This window comes from Canis lupus, chromosome 8 (genome assembly GCF_003254725.2).
Source record: "Canis lupus dingo isolate Sandy chromosome 8, ASM325472v2, whole genome shotgun sequence".
Taxonomy (NCBI): domain Eukaryota; kingdom Metazoa; phylum Chordata; class Mammalia; order Carnivora; family Canidae; genus Canis; species Canis lupus.
The window spans coordinates 34,768,856-34,790,664 of NC_064250.1; the positions used below are offsets into that span (position 1 = coordinate 34,768,856).

At 44.9% G+C, this 21,809-nt stretch overlaps 3 protein-coding genes across 4 annotated transcripts in view; 1 reads left to right on the forward strand and 2 right to left on the reverse strand.

Moving 5' to 3' along the window:
* Positions 1-5,360: 5,360 nt before the first annotated feature.
* Positions 5,361-7,998, reverse strand: GPR135 (G protein-coupled receptor 135). The gene is given in 4 exon segments (XM_049112995.1): positions 5,361-6,800; positions 6,835-7,384; positions 7,386-7,629; positions 7,914-7,998. Coding segments are annotated over 4 exon segments (1,593 nt in total). The 3' UTR covers positions 5,361-6,086.
* LOC112657790 (JNK1/MAPK8 associated membrane protein) overlaps positions 7,889-21,809 on the forward strand; it is a 39,268-nt gene continuing 25,347 nt past the window's right edge. Inside the window, exons 1-5 of one of the 2 annotated variants that reach the window (XM_049113631.1) lie at positions 8,068-8,201; positions 9,672-9,793; positions 10,961-11,143; positions 13,686-13,755; positions 17,971-18,049. In XM_049113631.1, the coding sequence (XP_048969588.1) occupies positions 11,073-11,143; positions 13,686-13,755; positions 17,971-18,049 (220 nt within the window). In that variant the 5' untranslated portion in view covers positions 8,068-8,201; positions 9,672-9,793; positions 10,961-11,072. Of the gene's footprint in view, positions 8,202-9,671; positions 9,794-10,960; positions 11,144-13,685; positions 13,756-17,970; positions 18,050-21,809 lie in introns of both variants that reach the window. The other variant, XM_025443934.3, reaches the window with a different exon arrangement.
* L3HYPDH (trans-L-3-hydroxyproline dehydratase) lies at positions 13,444-21,743 on the reverse strand. Its single transcript, XM_025443939.3, has 5 exons — positions 21,215-21,743; positions 17,307-17,476; positions 16,309-16,431; positions 16,084-16,221; positions 13,444-14,376 (listed from the first exon to the last, which is right to left on the reverse strand). Exons 1-5 carry the CDS (start codon positions 21,720-21,722, stop codon positions 14,251-14,253), a joined length of 1,065 nt encoding a protein of 354 aa, XP_025299724.3. The 5' UTR covers positions 21,723-21,743; the 3' UTR covers positions 13,444-14,250.

Genomic DNA, 21,809 nt, shown 5'->3' on the forward strand with positions numbered 1-21,809 from the left:
GTCATGGTCTTAACTGTCAAATTTCATGGTTTTTTGTTTGTTTGTTTGTTTATGCTAAAAAGGCCAAGATAATGAGAAGATAAGCCATAGACTGGGGGAAAAAATACTTGCAAAAGATAAAAGACTGTTATCTAAAACAAAGAACTTTTAAAACTCAACTGTAATTCAAGGCTTTTCTCAGCTATTTCTTTCCCTGGTTCTCTCTGGTAAACCAGCTGGAGAATGTTTTAGCTCATTTCTCTCACTGATGCAGCTAATAGCCCCCCCCCCCCCCATATATATATGCGCCACCAAAACTCCATTGTATCGGGAATGCCCTTAGACTTAGACTTCCCCATACTCTGTTTCACATAAATTTAGTTGCTTTGGGGAGAGCTTTAGCACTCTGTTTAAAGTCCTGTCTATACCCCTGGCCAAATTATCTGAGCCAGAGCTCTGAGGCTAGGGGCAGGGACAGTGGCCTACAGTTTTTGGAGTGACACAGTGCTTTAGGAGCAAGGTACTGCATGTGGGCAGGAGCCTGTGGTCTTCTTGTCTGTCCCAGCATGGAGTCTCCATCCTACAAATGAGCTGAGTTGAGGACAATGGTACCCCGGTATTCCCAGCATGCTTTCCCTGAGATCAAGCATCTGTCCTAGGAGTGGAGGTTGAGTGGAAGAAGAGAACTTATAACCTCTTGGCTACACTCACCTGGAATTGAGCCTCTGCAACATGTAGCTGAAAAATGAGAAATTCTCATGGCCTGTTTCTCCCAGGGAGATGCCAGTCCTCAACGGGGAGCTGGGAAAGAGGGAGCCCCATGTACTTGGTTGTGTTGGCCTGAAGTGGAGTTTCTGTCACACTGGGCTGGGAGCAAGGAGAGCGAGTGGGTTTATAATTCAGATGCCACCGGCTCTTGGTCTTCTTATTGAATTACACAGTAGGTTTTCTTGAATAAATGTTTTTTCATTTGCTGTCTGCTGTTACAACAATTTCCAGGGACCTCAAATGGTTGCTTTTTAAATAATTTTGACCAATTATACTTGTTTCACTGGTGTGGGTCCACAGAGATCCTCACTGCCATTCCACAAATGGAACTCCCAATGTATACTTTATGTATCATTTTGATTTATTGACCCAACAGCACCAAAAAGTACCAAATAATCAAAAATATTTAAAAATGGTTTTAAAAAAAAGATCCAGAGATAGCACTGTGGATGTGGCACAGCCCTCCATGATGCCGAGATGGAGTAATAATTTTTTCATGTTCAAAGAGGAGCTCTAAAGTGGTCTACAGTTAGAGCTGGAGCCTCCTGGACTTAGTGGGGGATAATCATGTAGCAAACTTTGGATGTGGCTGGAGACTGATTGGCAGATGCCAGGGCAGACGGATGACCACTGAGGATTGATGGTTATCAATGCTTGGTGCTAAATAAGCCTCTAGCACCTAGGTGCCACCATCTTAAGTTATTTGCTATGCAGCAGAAGAGAGAATTAGGAAAAAGTCAAATTGCATAAAAATGACAGCTTTATTGCACCATTAAAATCATAGACTAGGATTTAGATCAGCTATAAAGTATAGGCAATTTTTTTTTTTTTTTTTTTTGACAAGTTCAGCTGAAGACAGTGAGCTAGGGAGAGAAAAGGGAAGGAAGAAGAAGAGAGGCTTTGGGGGGTTTTCCTTTTAAGTGAGAGCTTATGGGCTCATGGGAAGGAATTGGTTCGGTGGGAAAGACTAAGGGTACCAGACTAAGGATACTGAGGAGAGGCTAGCATGAGATTCCTGAGGCTGGAGAAAGCACCAGTTTCTTTACTATTGGAAAGACAGAGCTGAGGACTGGTATAAATGCAATGTCGTTTATAATGCTTTATGACTAAAATATGATGGTGTCTACTTTCCTGGTGAAGTAGGAGCAAAGGTCATCTTTGGGGGGGTCAGTTATGGTTTGAGCAGAGAAAGTTCGAAAGTTCACTAAAGTGAGCAGAAAGAGTGAGCTGATGAGCAAAAAGTTTCAAATTACTGGGCAGGGTAGAGGGGCTGAAAGAGGCCATGGATTCTAGGTGCAGAGGGTACTAATTGATCTGATCTATGACTTTCCTCCAGTTGTGCTCAACTACTCCGGAACAAGAATGGAGAAGACAGATGATTGGGTCATTCAGGGCTGGGATTATATCAGAAAATAACTGCTCAGAATTTCTTCATATACTTTAAAATCACATTTCTTATACAAGTGTTATCAAATCCTTTCCTTTACATTTTATTATATCTATTTCCCCATCCCTTTGATAATTGTCTTTATCTTCTCTGGTTCTTTTCCAGGTTTTCCACTTTCTTTTGCAAATTAGAGAGACAGACAGCACAGTGCAGTTGTTAAGGCAGGACTTCTGGCGTCAGTCTGTGAGGTACAAATCTTTTTTTCCCTTTTTTTTTTATAAATTTATTTTTTATTGGTGCGAGGTACAAATCTTATGTCTGGTACACACTTCCTGTGTAACCTTAGGCAAATCACATTGCACCTCTGTGCCTCAGTTTTCTCATCTGTAAGATGGGGGTAGTGATAATACAGCACCTTCTTAAAGAGTTGCTTTGAGGATCAGATAGGGTAATGTGTGTATTAGGCTGAGTGTGACTTGTTGCTGTTATTGTCATTCAAATGAAACATTCAAACTGGGAGCCGAATATGACAGGAAGGATTACATTCTGGCCTTGATGTATTATGCAATATTTAATACATCCTAATATAGCTTCTCCTTTTCGAACAAAATCATTGTAATTGTGCACTTTGTCAGCATGAGGAAAAGTCTAAGTCTTAAATTTGAGAGTCATGGGGCATCTTGATCCATCTGATCTTCTCAGTCAGTTAAACGTCTGATTTTGGTTCAGGTCATGATCCCAGGGTCCTGGGATGGAGCCCCACCCTCCCCCCGCCCCCCGCATTGGGCTTCCTGCTTGGTGGGGAGCCTGCTTCTCCCTCTCCCTCTGTTGCCCCCCCCCCTTATACTCTCTCCCTCTCTGTTAAAAAGTAAACAAATAAATTCTTAAAACATTTTTGAGAGTCATTCTTTCTCCATCTTTTATTCAAGGCGTTAATGTCTATCTCTAAGTATTTACAAAGGGACCAAATTGGCTGCTGGCTTTGACCTATCTTTCACTTCTAAATCTGTCTCCCTTGAGAACCATCTCTGAAAATGCTACACCTTTTCTTCTCTGCAGGTAGAGTCCTTGATTAGGGCCAATGCTACAAAGCACAAGGTCCCCAGTTAAGACGGTAAGCCCTCTTAAAGCAGGTTCTGTGATTTCTACCTCCAAGTAGCCTTAGCACCCAGGAAAGTTGCCTGATATAAAATAGGAAATCAAAATTGTAGATGGTGATGGTGGTGGAGAGGAAGACGATGGTGGTGCTGGTGATGATGGTTATGGTAATAAAGGTGATGATGTTGCTGCTGCTGAAGATAATAGTGCCCCAACTTCTCATCCTTAGTTTCCCTATCCACTGACCTTTGTGGGAGTAACAGAGAGCAGAGAAGAGAATACAGGGCTCCCAAGTCTGGACAGACTGCGGACTAGTTCTATCACTGACTAGTAGTATGGCTTCAAATAAACAAACAAGCAAACAACACTGTAATTTCTTTTAGTACCTTATTGGCACTGTTCTCTCTTTCCCCTTTCATTTTTGCCAACTGTGACGCTTACAGCCCCTGGCAGAATGGTCTCTTTCTCAAGCCACCCCTTTCTTAAAACTTCCTACCACCACCTACCAAGAGTTAGGATGGGCTTCCTTTCCTGCCTTAACGTCTCTCATGCCACCACCTTGTCACTTGCAATCTCTCAGATTTTCCCTTCACTCACCAGGAAAGTTTATTCCATGCCATGTTTATTTTTTTAAAAAGATTTTATTTATTTATGAGAGACACAGAAAGAGGCAGAGACACAGGAAGAGGGAGAAGCAGGCTCCATGCAGGGAGCTTGATGTGGGACTCGATCCTGGGTCTCCAGGATCACACCCTGGGCTGAAGGCAGTGCTAGACCGCTGAGCCATCCGGGTTGCCCCATGCCATGTTTATTTTAAAATATCTTCCTTTGATTTTTCTTTTGAGGCAATTTCCCATTTTGCACCACATTTGCCTCCTTCCCCTAAGATCCCTTACTTTACTCATTGTCGCTGAATTCCTATTCTCTGATAGCTTTCCTAACTGGAAGACTTTATCATTTCTTCCTAAATGCCAGACATGACTTCCATTTTCTCAGAAGGCCAAAAAATACACAATTGTTTTGCTTTAATAGGCAAACACTATAGATATTTGTTAAATGTTAGTTCAGCTGCATTAAGTCTGTATATATATAATGAGTGCTAAAGAGGAGAGATGATCTCATCTACTTTGTCTATATTGAGTGTGGCAAGATATATACAGATAATTTATAAACTTATGTTTGAGCATGGGAAAAAATTAAATATCTTTAGCTCTGACATGAATCATGTATTTCCATCCTTGATTACAAAATAATGACATACACCCATTTATTACACCAAAGTTTAAATACTCATCAAAATATTTAAATACAGGGGAAAAAAAAAGTGGCTATTTCACATTGAAATCATTATAAGATAGCTGATGTCATTCCATATCTAGTTTAAAGTACTTATTCAAGTAAGGCCGTGAAATGCTGAAGAGAAGAGAGGCACAGTGGAGGAAAGGAAAGGAAAGGAAAGAGGGAGAAAACAAAAATATCTTTTAAAATTCTGAGTAAATGATTCTGTGAATAGTGGCATTTACTGTGAGAAATTTCACGCACACAAATCCTGAATTGTGCCTTTGAATTTTAAAAAGTATCTTTGTTTTGCACATTTCTGAAAACATTTCCAGCTTGATTGAAGTTTCCTTCTGACTTCATACCCAAATTATTAACACCCTATTACATGTAATAATACTACATCTATTCTCCTTTTCTAATAACAACCACATTATTTTAGACAAATTATGTCTATAAAAGCAAGTATTCATTTTTTTTATTACAAATATACCCAAATTTCCAAATGTAGAAGGGTATAATGCCCATGGAAAGCACTATGCTTATTCTAAGAATACAGCCACTTCTCAAAATAGCTCTAGAGATTTTTGTAATCATCTTGGGTTGGTAAGCCACAGAGGAAAACCAATCTTGTTACTTTACAGAGCTCTCGTTTTTTATATACATAAAAGAAAAGTGGCATTACTCACCTGATTCAATCAATGTGACTTCAAATTACATTTTTGGATGCATTTAAGAATCATATTTACCTCAAAAGGCAAAGATTTTGTACTATGCAAGTTATTTCTTTTTAATGTGAAAGTACTCTGAGAACGGCATCTCCAAAATGATTAGAGACAAAAGTAGCAAGTGAGAGTAAGGGTAAAGTTTAATTTTGGTATACAGTTTTCAACAGCCACATTTCTTTATGTTCATACTTCTACTTGCCCTTCAGATGGTCGATTTTATGGCAACAAGACACAATTTCAAAATTCTGAAATGGTTTAAAATGGGATAGGAGTATACAATTTCCCACAAAGATTACAGGGACATGGGGTGGGAGGGAAGTACACCAGAGTGTGTAAAGATAAGAATTTTTCGTTCCTAACCTAAGCAGCCAAAGCATGTCTCAAAGGTGCAAGTTCTAAAATCTCAAGTTTTGTTGAATGCTGGTGATTTAGAGGGCCCTTCAAGTAATCCTGAAGATCTCCATTCTTTCCTGAAACTCTGTATTTAGACAAATCCTGGTGGCATTCAATGATTTTTGTGTGTTCATTTCACAGTGTGATACCTGTAATATGAGCTTAGCGGTAATTGTGAATTCTATTTTTGTCGTTTTTTGGCACTTAGAGTTCACAATGCTCGGTTGTGTGGTTTGATATTGTTTTAATGTTTGCATTTTACATTTGGCACTTTTGAAGAAGGGCACAGTGTCTCCTATGTTGTTTGGGGGAAGTGGTAAGCCTCCCCCTTTGTCTCTCTCTCTTTTTTTTAAATGTTTGCCTTCATGAAATACACGGTTCTCCCCCGGAATCCTGCATCATTAAACGCAGCAGGTGGAAAATTTGCCTTCACCAGCTATGCATCCCGAGCCTTCTTAGAGGCTGGCATCCCCGCCTTCACACTTCGGCTGCTTGACCGCTGCAGTCACAGGCCCCGGGGGACCCTCCCTGCAAAAAAGCACGACGGGGTTCTTTCGCGCCCACACGGCCACATCCCCCCGCATCCCGCTGGCAGGGTTGGAAGGTGACCTCCCGCTGCGAGCTCGCAGCCGGTTGGCACAGCGGTTTCGGAGGCGATCCCGGCTCCTGGCCCGCAGGGCTGGGCCCTGGCTGGGCAGGAAGGCGTCCACGTTCCTAGGCCGGTAGCCCTCTTCCCGGCTGCGTCCCAGGAGCACGGAAACGTTGGGGTTGCGAACGGCGTAGATGACAGGGTTGATGGCCCCGTTGGCCCAGGTCAGCCAGACGGCCGCCACGTTGAGGGGCGAGGGGGCCTGCGCCGCGGGGGCCTGGCGGGCCGCGGCCAGCAGCACCAGGCAGCAGTGGGGCCCCCAGCAGCAGACGGCGAAGACGATCATGACGAGCACGGCGGTGGCCGTGCGCACCTCGCCGAAGAAGCGCAGCACGCGCGCGTGCGTGGTCAGGGGCCGCACGCGCGCGTCCGACAGGCGCACCGCCCTGCAGATGTGGTAGTGGCAGAAGCCCATGAGCAGGAAGGGCAGCAGGTAGCAGGCCACCACCAGCCCCACGCTGTAGGCCGCGCCCAGCTGCGCGGGGTCCGGGGACGTGCGGTACAGGCAGCCGTGGAAGCTCTGCGCCGCGGGGGCGCGGGGGCGCGGGGGGCGCGGGGGCCGCGCGGGGCGCGCGGAGCAGCTCCCAGGGCAGGGAGAAGCCCAGGGCCGCCAGCCAGGCGCCCGCCAGCAGCTGCAGCGCGCGGCGGCGGCCGAGCTTCTCCCGCGGCGGCCGCACGATGGCGCAGTAGCGGTCCAGCGAGACGAGGGCCACGCTGAGCGTGGAAACGATGCCGAAGCACGAGCTGAAGAAGCGGCTGGCGGCGCAGAAGCCGCGCCAGGGCCCGGCGGCGGCGGCGGCGGCGGCGGCGGCGGGGACCGAGCCCCCCGGCGGCGGCGTGAAAAGGTCCAGGAAGGCGGCGGGCAGGCAGAGCAGCGCCGTGAGCAGATCCGACAGGGACAGGGAGAGGATGAAGGCGTTGGTGACGGTGCGGAGCTGCCGGTGCTTCACGATCACCGCCATCACCGCGCAGTTGCCCAGGCTAGACAGCAGGAAGATGAGCAGGAGCACGAGCGCCTGGGCCGCCACCGCCGCCCCGTGCGACAGCAGCGGCGCCGCCGCCTCGGGGCCCGGCGGGGGCCTCCCCGCCGCCCGGGGCCCGCCGCCCCGCCGCCCCGCCGCCCGCCCAGGCGCCCGTGCTGTCGCCCCCGCTCCCATCGCTCTGGTTCCCCAGCGCCGCGGTGCTCAAGGAGAGCACGGCGGCAGCCGTCGCGGCGGAGGAAGTCCCGCCAGGTGCGCCGGCCGCGGAGGGGCCCCCGGGGGGCGGGCTGCCCGACGAGGCCATCCCCGCGGGCGGCCGGCCCGGCGGCGGCTGCTCCTCCTTGGGGCCCCGCGGCGGCCGCGGCGGCGCTCATCCCGCACCGGGGGAGGCGGCCGCCAGCCCGCGGGGGGGTGGGGGCTCGGCCTGGGGCTCGGGCCGGAGGCCTCTGCCGGGAGTCGGGCTCGGCGGTCGCCTGGGACCCGGCGGTGCCCTGACGTGGCTTCCAGGCGTTGCCCGGGGAACGGTGTTTACGCAGGAGCGCGGGGCGGGCCGCCGACCCAGGGCCCCCGAGACGCCGGCCCGCCGCATCCCCTCCGCGAGCTCGGCCAGCCGGCGGGGCGGGGCGGGCGGGGCCCCAGAGGGGACCAGGCACCCTCCAGAGGACCCTCCAGAGGCCCAGGAAGAGCGGGACCCGCCGTCATGTAAACGACCGCATTCGACAAGGCGTCACTCTCCATCCGTCTCGTTGGTTACCGATGTCCTACAAGGAGGCCTCTGTTGCGGACCTCGTGCTTCCTGCTGACGTTTCTGGCACCCGCAGGCAGGCAGGAAAGCCACCTAGAACCCGAAGTGAAAAACAGTCCAAATCCGGAGATTTCAACTTTAGGGGCAGGATAATACAAACCAGGTGTTCTCAAACTGGAGCGTGCAACAGCATCAGGTAGAGGGGGCTTGTTAACATACAAGAGACTGGGTCTAGAGGGATCCCGGGGGGCTCAGCAGTTTAGCGCCTGCCTTTGGCCCAGGGCGTGATCCTGGAGACCCGGGATCAGGATCGAGTCCCACCTCGGACTCCCTGCATGGAGCCTGCTTCTCCCTCTGCCTGTGTCTCTGCCCACCCCCACCTCTCTGTGTCTCTCATGAGTAAATAGAGTTTTAAAAATCTTAAAAAAAAAAAAAAATTAAAAAAGTGACTGGGCCTAGCCCAAGTTTCAGGTTCAGTAGGTCTGCGGTCCTGTCCAGTATTTAAATTTCTAACAAGTTTGTAGGTAGTGATGATGATGTTGCTGGTCTGAGGACCACACTCTGAGAAGCACTAAGGTAGTGAGCTTATTAAAGTGCACATTCACTGGGTGACTGGGAGTATGACTGAGGTTGGGCCCATGAATCTAAACAGCACGGGTAATTCTGATACAGCTTCTCTGAGGAGCTAGGATATGGGTCCAGGAGGCAGCATGTCATCTTGTTTTCAAGGGCCTAGACCTTAGGACCATTACTGGTTCACACATGGGGGCAGGAGGGTAGAGAGCCACTGGTTCCTTGCCCTCCTGGCAGCCTTCCTCAGTCCTCTGGAATGTAGTATGTTTTGGATCTAAACTACTACCAGCCAGGGAGTCACCAGTTGATGCAGCTCCTGGCATCAGGCTGGGAGATTCAGGAACAGAAAAGGTCCCGCCTGCCCAGGAAAGCTGCATCCCGAGTTTCTGAGCATAGCCTCTAAAGGGGGGAAATGTGATAAACCCTTACATTCTCTAAAACGGTGGTTTGCAAAATTTGGACCCTACACCAACAGCATTAGCATTACCTGGGACCTTGTTAGAAATGCAGATTCTGAGGCCCTGCCTGAAATCTACTGAATCTGAATTCTGGGGGTGGGGCCCAGCCATATGCCCTGCAAGTGATTCTGATGCACAGTATAGTTTGAGAAACACTGCTCTAAAGAATGACCAGTACATCTGCAGATCTTAGAATGCACTGGTATTAGTGCTTGGGATACTTATTTCAGTGAGGAAAATTATCTTACTGGAAATTTGCAGTATGAATAGAAGTTTAAGGTGGCAAACTAATGCATCATAGTATTGCATTATAGGATGTTTAGCAGTGTCTCTAGCCTCTGCCCACAACATGGCAGTAGTGACAAAAATGTCCCTGAGGAAGAGAGGATGACCACAACCAAGAACCACTGAATTAAGATGAATATATATAATAGATGAATTTATTTTTATTTATTTATTTATTTTAATAGATGAATTTATTTAGCAAATCTCTGTGTTAGGTTTTCAGAGATAACAAGGATCTCAGCCCAAAGAAGCTTACAGTTTTAGGCAAACACAAATATATTACAGTATCATAGGTGTTGTTAAAAAATATAATGAAATTCTATTGAGGTGACTGACTTTTCTTCGGGTAGCTGATGAAGACTTCACACAAGTGGTGACATTGGACTCTCCAAAAAGAGAAGACAGGGAAGGACATTTGATTCCCGTGCAAAGTCTGAAGGTCATTGCCTGAGTACCTGACTCTTGGGTGCTGGTGAGTGAGGTTAGGGAGTGAAGAGAGAAATAAATCATAAAATGATAAATGATAAAGGTTGATTGGCACGCTCTTACAAACACTTCACGTGCCACATTACAGATTGAACTGCATTGGGGCAGATAGGGTGCTGGCACTAGCCATTGATCAATAGGAGTTGGAAGCACGGGAAGGCCATGGTCAGGCATGGTTCAGAAAGACAAGAGGGACCTCACACACTCCTAGTTTTCTGCCTGCCCTGTTTGCCTCAATGCCCCCTGCCTGTTCACCCCCCATCATTGGCCTCTAAACGTTAGAGTCCATCAAGGCCTGGTCCTCGGCAGCTCTGAACTGCCTCCCTCATCCTACACCCAGAGTTTGAAAATGATATATTCATAATTCCATATTATATCTCTTGCCTAAGCCCTATTGCTTGTTTTTTAATTTTTAAAAAGATTTTATTTATTTATTAGAGACAGAGACAGAGAGATAGGCAGAGGGAGAAGCAGGCTCCATGCAGGGAGCCCAATGTGGGACTTGATCCCGGGTCTCCAGGATCACGCCCTGGGCTGAAGGCAGTGTTAAACTGCTAAGCCACCAGGGCTGCCTACCCTATTGCTTGTTATGTGGCATCTTCCCTGGATGTGCAAAAGTACCCAAACTCAACATGACCAAAATGGAACTCATGATCCACTTTCCCTAAAAACCCTTGGTCCTCAACGTTTTGTATCTCCGAAAATGGCCCTATCTTCTATCAGGCTTATATGGTGAAAACTTAGAATCCTTTCTACCTTAATTCCTCTTCCTCACCGTAGGAGAATCTGGCAACAAGGAGACCAGTTAAGAAAAGTCACTGTAATACCCAGAGGAGAAATGACAAGACTCTGAATTAAGGCATAGTGAAGAAGGAGAAAAGATTTTAAGGAGGTAGTATATGGACTAGTGTCTTTGGATGTAAGCAATATAAACAGGGCACTATCTCACTTAAGCAAAAAAGGCATTTATTGGAAGGATAGAAGGCATTCAAATTACAAAAGAAAAATCTAACAGCTAGCCCCAAGAACAAGAGAAATCAGGGCAGGGATAGCAGATAGAGATGCAGAAACTAATTGAAGGTGATCTCTTTAAAGCACTATTGGACTAAGTCTACTTCAGCCATTTTTCAGACTTTCTGTCATTTCTCTCAAGATCCCAGGTCCAGCGAGAAAGAATCTGGCCATCCCAGCTAAGGCTGCATGCAAGGGATGGGTAGTTTTCCACAGGAAAAAGTGAGTGTTGTTGCTAAAGTTAGGGGAAGAGAATGATGCTTGCTGAATCCACAGACATCTGCAGAAAGACAAAAGGGCATGAACAAGGAGCCAAGGATAAATCGTGAGTTCTGGCTCGAGAGCTGGGGGTACCATTCATTGGGGCAGAGAATACAGGAGGTGGGGCACATTTTAGGAGGCAGATGAGTTTGACTTGTCCACCAAGTAGTAGACCTGCAGTATGGCTCTAGACCTTAGAATTTAGAGATTTGGAAGTTGTCAGCCTCTCTCTAAAAGCATGGGCATGAATGTGATGGTTAGGGTCAGGGTTAGAAGAAAAATTAAGAATTAAGAAGCAGGTAAAGGGAGAAAACCAGGCAGATGAGTGAAATATTTAATGAGGCATACGGGCCAATTGAGAAGTCAGAGGACTTGTGTTTTGGATTTTCATTTTGTTTTGCTTTTCAAAGTAAGGTCATTTTCTCAGCCTCTTCTCAGGAAAGTTGCTGTGACCATGAGGTCACCTCTAGGCGGAGAGCTAATAGGCTCCTCATGTCTTTTAGAGTGAAAAGAAGGCTCAACTGTAAAGCTTAGATCCAAATGGGTAAAATAAATTGGTTAAAGAAGTTTTGCTTCTCAGATGCAGTCCTACCGGTAGCATCAGCATCACCTGGGAGCTTGCTAGAACTGCCCCCCACCCCCGCCCCAGACCTAATAAATGTGAATCTAGTTTAAGATCCCCAAGTAATTCATACCCACATGTATGAGGCACATCATCCTAAGGAGGAATGGTATGGAATTTGTGGGTTTTAGGAGTTGAAGAGGAGGGTGCCCCAACTCTTATGGAGTCTCTAGAGGACTTGGAGCAAAACTCATTGCAACTTGATGGTGATGAGGAGATGGCCCTGGGCCTACCCAGTTGCAGCACTGGTGGGTACTAATGAAGACTGGGTACTAATCTAGTGACCTTGAGAGCTTCAGTGTTTCTGTGACTGACCCAGCACCAAGGGCATGGAGGTGCTTGCTCTAAAGTGTACCACACTTCCCTGCCAGGAGTGTGCGGCAGCACCCACCACGCATTGGGTAAAAACCCAGGTGACTGTTAGATCTGGCAGTTAGGTAGGTCAGGCATAATTTCCAATGAATAATGAGGTAGAAACCAAATTACAATAGTCAAATAACAAATGGAAGAAAATGTACCCAATGAGCAGAGTGTCAGGAATGTAGAAATTTGACTACAAAGGGAAGGAAACGGGTGACAGCAAACTAGATACGGAAGCAGACAAAGGAAGTTTGTGTCATTTTGTTTATGACAAGCACATTTAAGTACCTAGAGCTGAGAGATCAGTGAGGGGAAGCAGGTTGGCTTGAAAGGGGTTAATTGATGAGGAAAGACCCTTCCAAGGATGGGAAAGGATAATTGTGAGCAGTATTTAGAAGGTAGACTCAAGTAGGGCTTTGTGACTGGTTAGTCACATGGAGGTGTGGGGTGGGAGTTCATTTCCCTAGTGTTGACTCCAAGAGAGATGGTGACATACAGAAGAGGTGAATATCACTGCGAGGGTTTCACTCTGGTTTGGATTAGAATTTAGGAAAATATGGGCAATATCTACTTTTTAACATAGATAAGTTATTATGACTTGTGAAATTTGGAGAGAAAATAGTAATTCTGTTTTCATTTTATTTTTTAAAGATTTCATTTATTTACTCATGAAAGACACACAGAGAGAGAGAGAGGCAGAGACACAGGCAGAGGGAGAAGCAGGCTCCATGCAGGGAGCCCAATGTGGGACTCGATTCCGGGTCTCCAGGATTATGCCTGGGCTGATAGCAGCACTAAACCACTGAGCCACCTGGGCTGCCTCTGTTTTCATTTTACAAAGAAAGTACAGCAAATCTCCCTAATGTGTACAAAATTTCTTACCCATAGTAAACTAGTGGTAGTGTCATTTTTGAGGATAAATGGTACCTTTACCACAGAATTTTATAGAAAATGAGTGGAAAACATTAGTTTTTGTATAATAGGGAAATCAAGAACATTAACTATAAAGTTACAAAGCTATAAAGCTTTCATTTTAGTCTGGTAATTCAATCACAGACTTAATAACTGATGATGAAACCAGTTAAAATTAATTACTTATTAGCTTCTGTATGCTCAGAAAAAAATACTTCACAGGAGTCTACTGACTATTGGGAGCATCACATATTGAATAACTTTTTAATACTTTATTTTATAGTGACTGAAAAATCACATTTTATTTATTTATTTTTAAAGATTTTATTTATTTATTTTAGAGAGTGCAGGGAAGAGCAGAGGGAGAGAGAAAATCTTAAGCAGACTCCATGCTAAGTGCAGAGCTTGACTCAGGGCTCCATCTCACAAGTGTGAGCTCATGACTTGAACTAAAATCAAGAGTAAGACACTTAACTCAGTGATCCAATTTATTTTTAACTGGTTCACAGACAATTAGCTAGCAAAAATTAACAGTTAACTATTTATTTCAAGTTTTAAATCTGGCACGTAGTTGATAGTGTATGAGACTCACTCTACTGTAGTAATTCATTGATTCCCACTGTGTTTATAATGCAGTAATGACACAATCCCTTTTATAAGAGCCTTAAAGATATAACAAAAGTCTGATTATTCATTGGTCTTCTCACATCAGCTTATGGCACTTCAGTTACCTTGGAGTAGGAGCTGGACTTTGCAGCCCGCAGAACATCCTGGCAGCAGCTGTAAGTGACATCTATCCAAAGAAGCTGAACCACCCCAATTCTTCCCAGGCTATGTATGCTAAATGTTGAGTACCTTATAATAATCCATCCTCCTTACATGTAGGATGTACACGGCATCCTATGTACAGGATAGGATGTCTTTGACTCAAAAACTGGAAGACTGAAATAATGAACTTGTAAGAGTCATTGTTATGAGGGCTACAATTCAAACTATTATTCAAAGAGCGTCTAAAACAAACAATTATAGTAAGTGGCATAGTGTAATATTTAAAAAGTAACAGGACTAAGGTATGAATTTTACCTTATATGTTAATAACTACAAAAATATTCTGATTTTCAGCATTTTAAAAGCTAGACCTAAGTGGCATTTATACCAATTACATGTGCACGTATAATGATTATATTTAGTCACAGCATAATATTTTATAAAGAAGTCATACAGTTTCATATCATTTTCCACATCATTCAGAAAAAGCTCTGAAAAGCTTGAAGAAGTCACTTGAGAAGGAATCCATCCCTCAGAGGGTCATCATCTTCCACTATAAAACTTGCTGTACCTGTGTAATGGGCTTGTCCAGAGACTTCCACGATAACAGCTTTAAAATCCCCACATTTTGCTTCCTGAGAAAAGATGAAAGGAGTATAATATCAAAATATTGCACTCATGTTCTGTCTGGCCCAAAAGTCATCATCATCTTGATTTCTACCATTTTAAAGAAAACTCAAGATGGATCTTGTAGGTAATGGAAGGTTTTTAGGGAGAGTGACATGATCAGGTTTGTGTTTAGCTAAGTTTAGCTGTAAAATGAGAATAAATCTGAGAGGAAAGCAATTAGAAACCTAGAAACTTCTTCAGAGGTAACCTTCATTCATTGACTGACTCTAGAGTCATGAGGACAGATTTTAGGGAAGATGAAGAAGAAGAGAAGAGAGCTACTTTGCAGGCAGGACTGGCTGGCCCAGGGACTAGCATGTGTGGGAGGTGAGGAGGAGGAATGGGCTCAGCATGGGCACAGCTCCTAGTTGGGAAGTGAGGCAGGTACTGCCATTAATCAAGATAGAAAATGAGACAGGAGGAGCATGTTCAGGGGGAAGGAAGAACTTTCTTTTCTTTTCTTTTTTTTTTTTAAAGATTTTATTTATTTATTGAGACAGAGAGAGAGAGAGAGAGAGAGAGAGGCAGAGACACAGGCAGAGGGAGAAGCAGGCTCCACACAGGGAGCCAGATGTGGGACTCGATCCTGGATCTCCGGGATCCCGGATCTCCAGGATGCCGGATCTCCAGGATCACACCCCGGGCTGCAGGCAGCACCAAACCACTGCGCCACCAGGGCTGCTGCCCAGGAAGAACTTTCTAACAGTCATTTTGAGATGAGTTTGGTGGGCAGTTGGGAATACGAGTGTTAGACTCAGGAGAGAGGCACACAGTAGGCATGGGAGGGATGAAGGTTTGGGAGTCCTCATCAGGGTGGTTGGGAGTGGGTCGAAGCCTCACAAGCGGGTGAAATTGCCCAGTGGCATCAAAATACAGATGAGATGAGAAGGAAACTAAGGCTGAAATTCTGGGGACCCATAAGTGGAAGGACAGGGACAGTGAGGGGGGCAGGGGAAGAGACTGAGAAGGTACCATCCAAGAGCTTGGAAGAGTCTGGACAGAGAGGGAGGGCACATGTGTGTGGGTGAAGCTGTCCCGTCAAGTAGAATTATTAACTATAAAAGAAGTAACTTCAAATCTTATTTACAGAGTATCCTTTTATTTCTTAATATTTTTAAAGATTTATTTATTAGAGAGAGAGAGAGCACTTGAGTGAGTGTGAGTGGGGGAGGGACAGATGGAAAGGGAGAGAAGCAGACTCCCTGCTGAGAGCATGGAGCCTGGAGGGGCTCACAACCTGAGATCATGACCTGAGCTGAAACCAAGAGTCTGATGCTCAACTGAGTCACCAAGGTGCCCCTCATTTCCTAAGTTTTAAACATGAGGATAACTAAATCTTATGATTAAATGTCCGTTACTAGATTAGGCAACTGGGTTGGGTTGTCACCTATCATGTAGCCTCTGGAGAGCTCCATGGTACACTCATGTGACAATGAAAGTGAAAAACAAATGTCTTAATGTTAATGCATACCAAGTTTTGACCTTGTGGACCTTTGGAAAGGACCTTAGGGATGCCCACAGTTTCCTATCCACAGTTGTAGCTGATCAGAAGGTTTTACAGGCCTGCTTTAAAGTTTTCTTCTCAGAGCTGAGTGAAACTTACTGAACACCCAACTCAGACCTCTTCAGTTTCCAAAGTAACACACAAATAAGAAGCTAAGGGTGTCACTCACCCTCACAGCCTTCCCTGTGAATACTGAGCCAGTTGCACTGCTTTTAAAGGCTCTGGTCTGGTTCAGTTCTAGAAGGCCTTTGTGATACTGTAAGGCAATTCGGGCTGTCACTCCTGAGCCAGTAGGACTTCTGTCAACCTGTTTCAGAATAAATGAAGATAAGAGTGTTCACAGTGTTCCAGGTCTGTACACTGGCTTTTGTCCCAAACATTACAGTTTTAATACCTGTTCATCTGCAAACACACAGATGTTGGTGGTTGGTTCCTCACTATAAGTGTCTTTTCCATCTGTTAATATAGTTCCGTACAGAAAGGAAAGGTCTTCACTCTCAGGATGATTAATTTTAAACTACAAATAATAACAAAAAAAGTATCATATATAAATTGTCATGTAAAATTACATGTAAAATAAATATTTTGATTCAAACTTATTTTTATAAATAATGTAGATGGGGCACTCTTAGGCTTCACTTTTAACTCTCATTTTAAAAATACATTTTGAGTCAAGGCAGTAAATGATGTCTTTATCTAGATAAATAAACATGGTTTTATTGAAGTTATGATTCTTTTCAAACTTTAAGTCCTTTCTAAGGAATTTGTCCTGCATATAGCCTCTACTAAAGGAACAGTCCTATTTTATACACATACACACTCCAAATGCTCACACTCTTTGAAGCACTGACCCCAGGATGGTTAAGCTACAGACTGGCCATGGCTGCTCAAACAGGAGAGGCGATGGCAGTCATACGCTCACTTTCAGGAGCTTGAAGGGGATAAGGTAGAGGAATCAGACCGTGAACATCTAGAGACAGTCTGATCAGATTTAATGAAATCTATTTTGTGATCTATAATTGACATTTATTATTTGCAAGTTTTGCAGAATGACCACATAAAGCAAAGCATATGTGTTTCAAATTAGTGAAATACTTTTTGATACATTTTCTGTGTGTGAATAACCACAAATTATACTACTATGTATATAATTAAAGTTAATAAGTTATCTATTGACCATTTATTATAGGCAGGCACTATTCTAAGTCCTTTGCACATAAGACTCCCAGATAGTCTTGCTATAGAGCCCAAGATTGTAACCAGTACCTTGCTTCTAGTACTATTAATAATTTAAATATATAGATATTTAACTTTTCTGTGTAGACATGTAATTTATATTTCTTCTCTGCCGCAGAGGAGAGCACTTGTTATGAAAGCAGTGTTTGTACTGACCTGAGCTTTGACTGCTTCTGTCACTGTGCTCGCAGCATCCACAAGGTCCCTTGTCTTTGCAGAACAAACGTCAAGGCCTAACTTTTCAGCACTAACAAATGCATAAAATGCCCCACCATATGCAATGTCTACCGCCATCTTTCCATGACCAGGAACATCCACTAAGAGATCTAAAAAAGATATGTTTGAAAATAAGTTTGTTTATAGTATTTTGGCAATACGATGCACAGCATTTTTAATATGTGTATTTTGGTGGAGGGGCACTTTTTCCTATCATAAAAAGGAATGAAGCACAACTTCATTTTTATTTTTTTTATTTTTTTAATTTTTATTTATTTATGATAGTCACACATGGAGAGAGAGAGAGAGAGAGAGAGGCAGAGACATAGGCAGAGGGAGAAGCAGGCTCCATGCACCGGGAGCCCGACGTGGGATTCGATCCCGGGTCTCCAGGATCGCGCCCTGGGCCAAAGGCAGGCGCTAAACCACTGCGCCACCCAGGGATCCCACAACTTCATTTTTAAAATGAGAAAGCATCAAATGATAATAGACCTTTAGCTGAGTGCATTGATTTTTAACTTAATGATGCTTGCATAAGTTTTAGAACATCTAATGCCATGTTTTTCTTAAATCATATATACTTATTTTGTTAACTACTCTGAAGGTCTTTGCTAGGAAACCTCATAGAGGCAGAGAGAAGAGAAATCCTGGGACATCAACCTGTGAAAACTATGAAGGAAATTGTAAGTCCACTCTCATGCTGCTACGAATTGCTGAATATAGGATTTTTGATCCTATTCACAAATTGGCTTTCTTCAACTGTAATGTCAAAACAAAGTGAAAAAAAAAAAAAGGTTTTTCTGTGTAAGTTATATATATTTATCAGTTCCAGGCTAGCCCAGAGTCCTTTTAACAAATGATGTGTCAAAACAGAGCAAGTTTATAATGAAGAAGGTAAAATATACCTGTAAAAGAGCAACCATGAATGAAACATGCCTTTATCTTGATGCTGGTACAACATAAAAATCAGACTTAATGAAAGGAGTATGAGGAAGCAGATGGAGATAAGGGGCTGCTGGAAGCTTGGAAAGCTAAGCTAAGTGTAGCTTTGGTGTTTTTGTGTGTAAAATGGAACTGCTATTCACTTCTGAAAGGACTGTTGTGTGAATTCCATGTGATAATGTGTGGGGTGTGCTTGGCACAAATCAGGAGCACAATAATGTTAATAGTAAGGCCAAAAGTTTAATTTCCAATCGGAATAGGGTTCCTATTTTATTTTATTTATTTATTTTACTTATTTTATTTATTATTTTATTTTATATGAGGGGGAGAAAGCACAAGCAGGGTGGAGGGGCAGAGGGTGAGGGAGAAGCAGGTTCCATCCCAAGACCCTGAAGTCCTGACCTGAGCAGAAGGCAGACACTTAACTGACTGAGCCCTAGGCACCCCAGGATAAGGTTCTTAAGAGGATAATTTCATTTGCTAATTACCATATTCTTCTCCCAATTTCACTTATTTAGTTACCATTCAACAAATATTAATTGACTACCTACTGTTCTAGCACTTGAATACAGTAACAAAACTAAGTGGTTTACATTTTAACACATTGGAATGGAAATGAACTCAGCAATCCTCTGAGGTGGGTACTGTTGTCATCTTCATTTTGTAGATGATGACCTTGAGGCATGGGATCCCTTTCACAAGGTCATCATGATGAAGAGGGGCAGAGCAGTGACCCTGAACACTATCAGTCTACCCTTGTAGCATTTTTCAAAATAGAGAATTTAGGACTTTTTTAAATGACTCAGAGTGACCATTTCTGCTCACTGACTATTGTATAGTCTCACAGTGATGCTCTCAGTAGCCACTGTGCTTAGAGATTGGCTGCCCTGCCCCAACCAGCCCTGAAAAATGATATAGTTGGTGATCCTACTGCTAGCTGTCATTTCCCACAAATCTAGAGTGCTTCCAGTCTGCAGCTGGGGTTGCCTAGGGAGAAATAGGATAGATAAACCATTTAAACTGCTGAGATTTTTGAGATGCAATCCTAAACAAACTCCTGTCTATCTCAAGTGCCATTTCCCCCCTCCCCCGCCCCCAATGCAGATATTATACCATTCTCTCCTAGAGGCCAAAGTGCCATCAATTTCTGCAGGAGAATTCTTCATCAACTTGTGTGTTTTAGCTGTCTGAGGTTGCCCTAAGACTGACATATGCCTGGGCTATTACTGCATCTAGAATCCAAATCCTCAAGAAAGATCAAGATCTAATAGAATGCTTATAGCAGCATTGTCAACAATAGCCAAGTAATGGAAGGAACCCAATGTCCATCAACTGATGAATGTATAAAGAGGATGTGGTATATTCATACACAATGGAATACTACTTAGCCATCAAAAAGAATGAAATCTTTTTGCAAATGATGCCATTTGCAATGATGTGGATAGAGCTAGAGTATATTATGCTAAGTGAAATCAGTCAAATACAAATACCATATTATTTCACTCATGTGGAATTTAAGAAACAAAACACATGAACATAGGGGAAAGTTAAAAAAAAGAGTAAGGGGCAAACTGTAAGAGACACTTAACTATAGAGAACAGGGTTGGAGGGGAAGTGGTGGATAGGGAGATAGGCTAAATGGGTGATGGGTATTAAGGAGGGCACTTGTGATGAGTGCTGGGTGTTATATGTAAGTGATGAATCACTGAATTCTACTTCTGAAACAATATTACATCATATGTTAAGTAAAATTTAAATAAAAACTTGAAATAAAAAAAAAGATCTAATAGAATGATTTGCATGCATTGAAGACTTATGAGAAGTGATAACCCTATTCCTGAATTGACCAAACTAGCTCCCAGGTCACTTCCAATAATGACTACCTTGGAGAGATCTCCCTCTTTGTAAGGATTATAGTTACATACATCCTGTTTTACATGACTAGGCTTTGTGCTAGGGAACCCACCAAAACTTTTTAAAGGGTCAGCACACCTGCAGAACTCTTAACTAGCAACCCTGTATCTTTCTGCCACTAGGAATGTATTTTTTAAATTTCTAAGTATCTTGCATGCTCTCATTTAATTTCTCACCAAAAACTCAATGAGATAACAAATGAAAAAACACAGGCACATAGAGGTTAGTAATTTGATTAGCTTTAAGGGGTTGTCAGGATTTGGACTCAATGTCTGTTCCTGTTAAAGAGTAAGAGCAGGGGATCCCTGGGTGGCTCAGCGGTTTGGCGCCTGCCTTTGGCCCAGGGCGTGATCTGGGGGTCCCGGGATCGAGTCCCATGTCAGGCTCCCTGTATGGAGCCTGCTTCTCCCTCCTCCTGTGTCTCTGCCTCTCTCTCTCTCTCCCTATGTCTATCATGAGCGAATTAAAAAAAAAAAAAAAAGGCAGCAACATCTGTATGTTCCTAATTTATAAACTGCCTAGTCCATCCATTCTTATTTCTTTCCCAAAGAAGTGGGGAAGGCGCTTTTTACAGGTGAGGAAAACAAGACAGGGTTTAGTAACATTTCGGGTTAGTGTCTACTAAGTGTATTCTGAAGCAGCTCATGAACCTTGGTACACTAGCTGTTCTTTGCACTTTCCTTGCCCGGATCAGACTTACCCAACTGTGAAATCTCTAGGAATGTCTGAAAGTGGGGGAACAGGCGCTGAATAAGGGAGACACGGAATTCTGTGCTCAAGGCTCAAGATCAAGATGAACTAATCTGCGCGGTAGTCGAATTGCACGCCTCGCACAAGTATGCAAGACTAAGATGCTGACACACACTTGCATTGATTTTGAGTAATCCTTTTATTAATTGCAAAGGCTCGCGGGTGGGTTAATTGCACTGCGTGAGTCCCAAGCCAGACAGACAGACAGCGTGGTTAGTCGCTGGGAGGGTGCCGCCCGTTACCTGTGGCCAGCGCGAAGGCTGGGACGCTGTGGAAGCGCACCGGGCCGCGGCTGCGGCCGTCCTCGCATTCCACGAAGGCGGCCACCAGCCCGCACGGGCAGTGGATGTTGACGCGGGCCTCGCGGGCGCCGGCCGGGGGTGCGGGCACCAGCCCGAAGTCGAGGGCGAAGCGGCCCAGCGCCAGCACCGCGTGGCCGCACATGGAGCTGTAGCCCTCGTTGTGCAGGAACAGGACGCCCAAGTGCGCGTCCGGCAACTCGCTAGGCACCAACACGGCCCCGTACATGTCGCGGTGCCCCCGCGGCTCGAACAGGAGCCGCCGTCGCAGGTGGTCAAGGTGCTGGCGCATGTAGCGCCGCTTGGCCAGCAGCGTGGGGCCGGCCACCTCCGGACACCCCGCCAGCACTACGCGCAGGGGCTCGCCGCCGGTGTGCATGTCCACCACCGACAGCGCCGGCGTCCCCGGGCCGTGCGGGGGCAGCCGCGGCACCGCCAGCGGCCTCGCCATCGCCTGCGTCCGGGAGCCCCGCCACCTGCCCGCCCGCGCGCGCCCCCGGCCTCCAGCCTCCAGCCTCCCGCCCGCCCGCTCGCTCCT

What these genes read in the sequence shown, in the direction of transcription:
- L3HYPDH (XM_025443939.3), bottom strand. Translation starts at nt 21,722, where the DNA reads ATGGCGAGGCCGCTGGCGGTGCCGCGGCTGCCCCCGCACGGCCCGGGG. An exon ending in CAGAAGCAGTCAAAGCTCAG is followed by an intron (nt 16,432 to 17,306) that starts GTCAGTACAAAC and finishes TATTATTTGTAG; the next exon opens with TTTAAAATTAATCATCCTGA. An exon ending in GTGTGTTTGCAGATGAACAG is followed by an intron (nt 16,222 to 16,308) that starts GTATTAAAACTG and finishes ATTCTGAAACAG; the next exon opens with GTTGACAGAAGTCCTACTGG.